Genomic DNA, 5,060 nt, shown 5'->3' with positions numbered 1-5,060 from the left:
CTTTCTTTCTTTCTTTCTTTCTTTCTTTCTTTCTTTCTTTCTTTCTTTCTTTCTTTCTTTCTTTTTTCTCTCCTGATATTGGGGATTGAACTCAGGACCCTGGTTTGCCAGACAAGCACTTATTCTACTGAGCTATCTCCTGTCTTTCAAGACAGGGTCTCGCTATGCAATTCAGGCTGTCCTTGAACTCACTATGTAGTCCGGGCTGGCTTCCAACTCTTGGTGATTCTCCTTGCCTAAGCTTTCTGAGTGCTGGAATTACAGTGAATCACCATATCTACCTGGTCTTTATTTATATTTTAATATATTTACTCAAATTTAAAAATAAACATAGCCATTAATGTACTCAGGAGTTTTGGATTCCTTAATTAATTTTTTGGCAGAACCGGGGATTGAACCAAGGTCCTTTCTCTACTGAGTCATCTCCCCTCCTTGGCCCCCCCTTTTTTGTCTTTCTGACACAGGGTTTTGCTGTACAGCTCAGCCTGGGATTGAGCTCACTTTTTAGCCCAGGCTGGCCTTAATCTCGAAACTATCCTCCTGCCTCAGCCTCCCAAGTGCTAGGACTACAGGTCACCACGCTCAGCTCCAATTTTATATTTTGAAATACCTTTATTATGAAATATTTCAAAAGAAGGTATCTAATATATGTATCCACTACTAAAACTTAAAATTTTACTAAAATCACACTCACTAGCCACCTGGAAAAAATACATATTTTATTTTTTGCAGTTCTGAGTATCAAACCCTGGACCCTGCCAATCTTTGCCAAGTACTTTACAACTGAGCTACAACACTAATCCCTTCATAGTAATCTTTTAATAAGAAATGTCATATACTAGCCTGCTTCTCCAGCCCCAGTGACTTTTTTTTTTTTTTTTTTTGTCTCTTTAGCCAAACTCAAGAAAATTATAAACGTTGTTTTTAGCTCCACATTTTCCTATAGGGTTTTTTTTTTTTTTTTTTAAGGAACTAGGAGTTGAACTCAGGCCCTCGCACTTGCCAGGGAAGCGCTTATTCTACTGAGCCATCTCCCTGGCCCCCCAATGACATCTCTTTTAAATTTTTTTTTTTTTTTTTTAAAGACAGGGTCTCCCTGTGATGTGATCCTCCTAACTCAGCCTCCCAAGTGCTGGGATTATGGTTATGTACAAATCCCATCTCAAGGAGTCTTATTTTGGAAATAGGGGCAAAACAGCCTAGTAAGAGGTTTAATGGTTAAGAACCTATTCTACAGTCAGAACATTGAGATTCAAATCTACCTCTGCCATTTAGTACCATAGTGATTGGGAAAAAATGTGTTTAACTTTCCCCTCTCTGAGTAAGGGGTAAAATATTGAACTTATGATAGGATTGAATGAATTCCTCAGAACCACTAGGTATATAATAAGCTTTTATCATTAAATGTTAACTATTCTTAACAGTTTGACTCTCTAAATTAAATGTAGGGTGGGCTCTGGAGTTCACATCATTTTTAGAATTTAAGTATTTAATTAAAGGTACAATAGTTTTAAATGAGATTAAGACTTTGTAATTACTTATTTATTTATTTGGTACAGGGTATTGCTATACAGCTCAGACTCGTAGTGATCCTCCTGTCTCAGCCTCCTCAACACTCAGATTACAGGCACTCAGCATGGTATGCAGTACCAGGAATCAAACCCAGGTCCTTGCATTTGTCAGACAGGCACTTAGACCACTGAGCTATCTCCCCAGCCCCAACACTATTTTTAACATGCAACAATATACACTATATGTGCTGTAAGACATTTTAACAGCAATTCCATTTATTTCATGTTGAATTACAACAAAAATTGGCATCGTTACTCCAGTTTTAAATAATTGGAACCTCACCTACCATTTATATCTGCTCTGATTCATCATAACAGACAAAAGATAAAAGAAATAAGTACTAAGAATTCGTTTGTTTCCTCCCTCCCTCCCTCAACCGTGGTACCAAGAATTGAACTTGGGACCCTGTGCTCGCCAGGCAGGTGCTTATCCCACTGAGCCCAAGTACTAAAAATTTGGTCAAACCTGTAATGTTTGTAAAATGTGATTATATGTGAAATTATTCCAACTGAGAATCTTAAACCTCTTAAACCTGCATACTTTACAGATGGGTAAATGGCTTCCAGGGAAGACAATATGTAGTTAAACACTGTGTTAACTAACACAATGACAAAAACTCAAAGGGAACAATGAAGGAAGAGGCAATGACGAAACAGAGATGTTAAGACTCTCAAAGAAATATTAGAGGGCGCTGGATAAACCTTTATAACATTAATCAAATATTTACAAATATACAAACAAACTGCTCTTCTGATATGACAAGATAGCGCATGACACTGAACCTGTGTGAAAACAACTTACAAAGGCCTGACATGCAGTATTTACTTTAATACTCCTTTCTTAAATAAATGCATTACAAATCACAAATTACAAAAACTCCAAGATTAGTCTGAAGAAGAAGCAAAAAAGGATCTACCTTGTCAATAATGGACTGCATATGAGATTTATGAGACTGGTCTCCATAAAGCAGAGAGGACCACTGGTCTGGTGCAATTCTCAAACCTGCTTCCATAGCAATCTGCACTATCTGGGAATCATGCTCTCGCCGCAGAGCCTCATATGTTCTGAATTCTTCTTTCAGCTGCATCAAAGAAGAATCTTCGTCACGCTTGGTGACCTGGTAAAATATAAACAGTTTCATAATAAGGGTTTATATATTAATACACAAAGATAATCTGTATGTGTGAAATAGGAATTAAACCCAGGTCATTCACATAGACCTATATCCTCACCTCCTTTATTAAATTTTTATTTCAAGAAAATTTTGTTAAACTGCACAGGCTGCCCTTAAACTTGTGATTCTCTTGCCCTAGCCTCCTTGGTAGCTGGGATTAGAGGGGTAAACAGCAGCATAATTGTTAATGTAACAAATTTCTTCTAGCAACAATAACAAATTTAGCCTGGCATGGTGGTACATGCCTGTAATCCCAGAATTTGGGGGGGGGGGGGGCTGAGACAGGAGAACCACCATGAGTTCAAGGCCAGCCCGCACCACATGCCAAGACTCTTGTCTCAAAAAACCAACAAAAAAACAGTACACTTTTGCTTGTAACACTTTCCATTATAGATGCCAAAATTTCCTGGGACAGGTTTTACAAAAAGAATAAATGTGTATAAGAAATTCAAAGACTGAATAGAACTTAATGTAAACGTGCATTTTAATGTGCATGAGTTGGATACAGTGGTACACACCTGTAATCCCCACATACTCTGGCCGAAGGATCACAAGTTTGAGGCCAGGAGGGGTTAACATAGTGAGATACTGTCTAAAAGCAAAACAGAACAAGCTACCACTTATTAAGCACTTAGTATGTGCCAGTTAGTAGGTTAAATTACCTAATTATTAATTCTACTACTATATTAACTCATTTAATTCTCTTGTTGATATAAGTACTACTGCTATTGCTATAATAATTTACATTTTGAGTCCAGCTGGATTTAGGCTAAATGCTTAACTATTCAAAGTTTAGGATCATGTATTCTTTAACATATTCTGAATCATATTTTTTGCCTTAACCTTTAATTTCACAAAAGTCTATTATTAATTCTGATAGAAAATTCCCTTTTCTTCCTACCACCTAAAAAATTACATAATACTGTAGTCAGGAATTTTAGGTTGCACTAATACTAAATTTTAAAATGTGTCCCACTCTTATTACAAAGAAAGGCATCAAATAGATAAAAATTAAGAACTGTAGTCAAAAACACTAAATTATCCTGGCATTTTGGTTCACACCTGTGATATTAGTACTTGAGAAGCAGAGAAAGGAGAATTACCAGGAGTTTGAGGCCAGCCTAGGCTACACACTGAGTTCAAAGCAAACCTGAAACTACGTTAAGACCGTATCTCAAAAAAGAAAGAAAAAAAGGATAAACAAAAAGGAAAACAATCCCAAATTGTATTTTGCCACATTCAAATGCACATGAAAAAAAACCACAACTGCATATGAATTTGTATGAAAACATTCCCTCAATACAGGTTAAACTTCACTAAGTGGCAAAATATGCTTTCTATATACTATATTGGTTCCTTAGGCTTCGCTTCCAGTACTCTAATGGAAAAAAAATTTCCAGGAGATGCATTATATTAAGTCCTAAAGCTGTAATATACTAAGAAAAATATTATCTTGAAAACAGCTTGAAAAATGTTTCAAAATAGAAGATATACTAAAAAGAAAGTCATAGCATAGCTACATGGATACATATTTCTATAAAGGATGACTGAATAGGAACTATGTTTAAATTACAGCAAAAAGTTATTTGTTTTGGTAGTGCTAAAGATCAAAACCAAGCCCAGCAAGTAGTGTATCACTGAGCTATTACCCTCAACCCATGGTTAACGCTTTTAACTAGAATTGAGAGGTTCACTCTGTGGGTAGTCTCTGTGTTGTATGTGTGCGCACACGCATGCATTTGTATGCCCCATGGCTTCTTACATACTAGAAAAACAGTCTACCATAGCTACATCTCCAGCTCTCTTCTAAGAAAAGAATTTGCTAAGTTGTCTAGGCTGGCCTTGAACTTAAGATACTTCTTCTGTATACTTTAGGGTAGCTGGTATCTTAGGCCTATATCGCTGAACTTAGCTGAGCCACTTATTTTTTTTTCCATAGGTAAAGAACTGCAAATTTTTTTCCTGTCCTTTCATTATCTTTTTAAGCTTTTGTATTTTATCTGTGTGGTACTATTAGTGGAATTAACAAATAACAGTGGAAATAGAGACACTGTGAAATATACCCCAGATTACATGCTATAATAACTTTACCCTAACCACTATAATACAGTGACCTAACTGTATGCAGAGATAATCTGGACCAGTTGAATTTTGGCTACAAGTTTTGACAGCATTGGGGGCCCTCAGGAAAATGGAGAATCAGATGAAGGAATATGATGATCTCTGGACTGACTTGCCCATAGCTAGCATGTTCAAGAAGTATAGTTACAAGTTGTATCAAGAGCAAACTCTTTGGGGCTGGTGAGATGGCTCA

General features: G+C 36.6%; 1 protein-coding gene across 5 annotated transcripts in view; it reads right to left on the bottom strand.

The window, feature by feature from the left end:
* The window catches only part of Rc3h1 (ring finger and CCCH-type domains 1), an 86,520-nt gene that overhangs the window by 29,449 nt on the left and 52,011 nt on the right, over positions 1-5,060 (bottom strand). For all 5 annotated transcript variants that reach the window (XM_023710292.1, XM_023710293.1, XM_004626792.2 and 2 more), the window contains one exon: positions 2,489-2,689. In XM_023710292.1, the coding sequence (XP_023566060.1) occupies positions 2,489-2,689 (201 nt within the window). The remainder of the gene's footprint in view (positions 1-2,488; positions 2,690-5,060) is intronic.

Source organism: Octodon degus, unplaced genomic scaffold (assembly GCF_000260255.1).
Source record: "Octodon degus isolate 3935 unplaced genomic scaffold, OctDeg1.0 scaffold00017, whole genome shotgun sequence".
In the NCBI taxonomy this organism is placed as follows: Eukaryota; Metazoa; Chordata; class Mammalia; order Rodentia; family Octodontidae; genus Octodon; species Octodon degus.
Note: the sequence above shows the minus strand (reverse complement) of the source record. Positions and strands in the feature narration are given on the sequence as shown.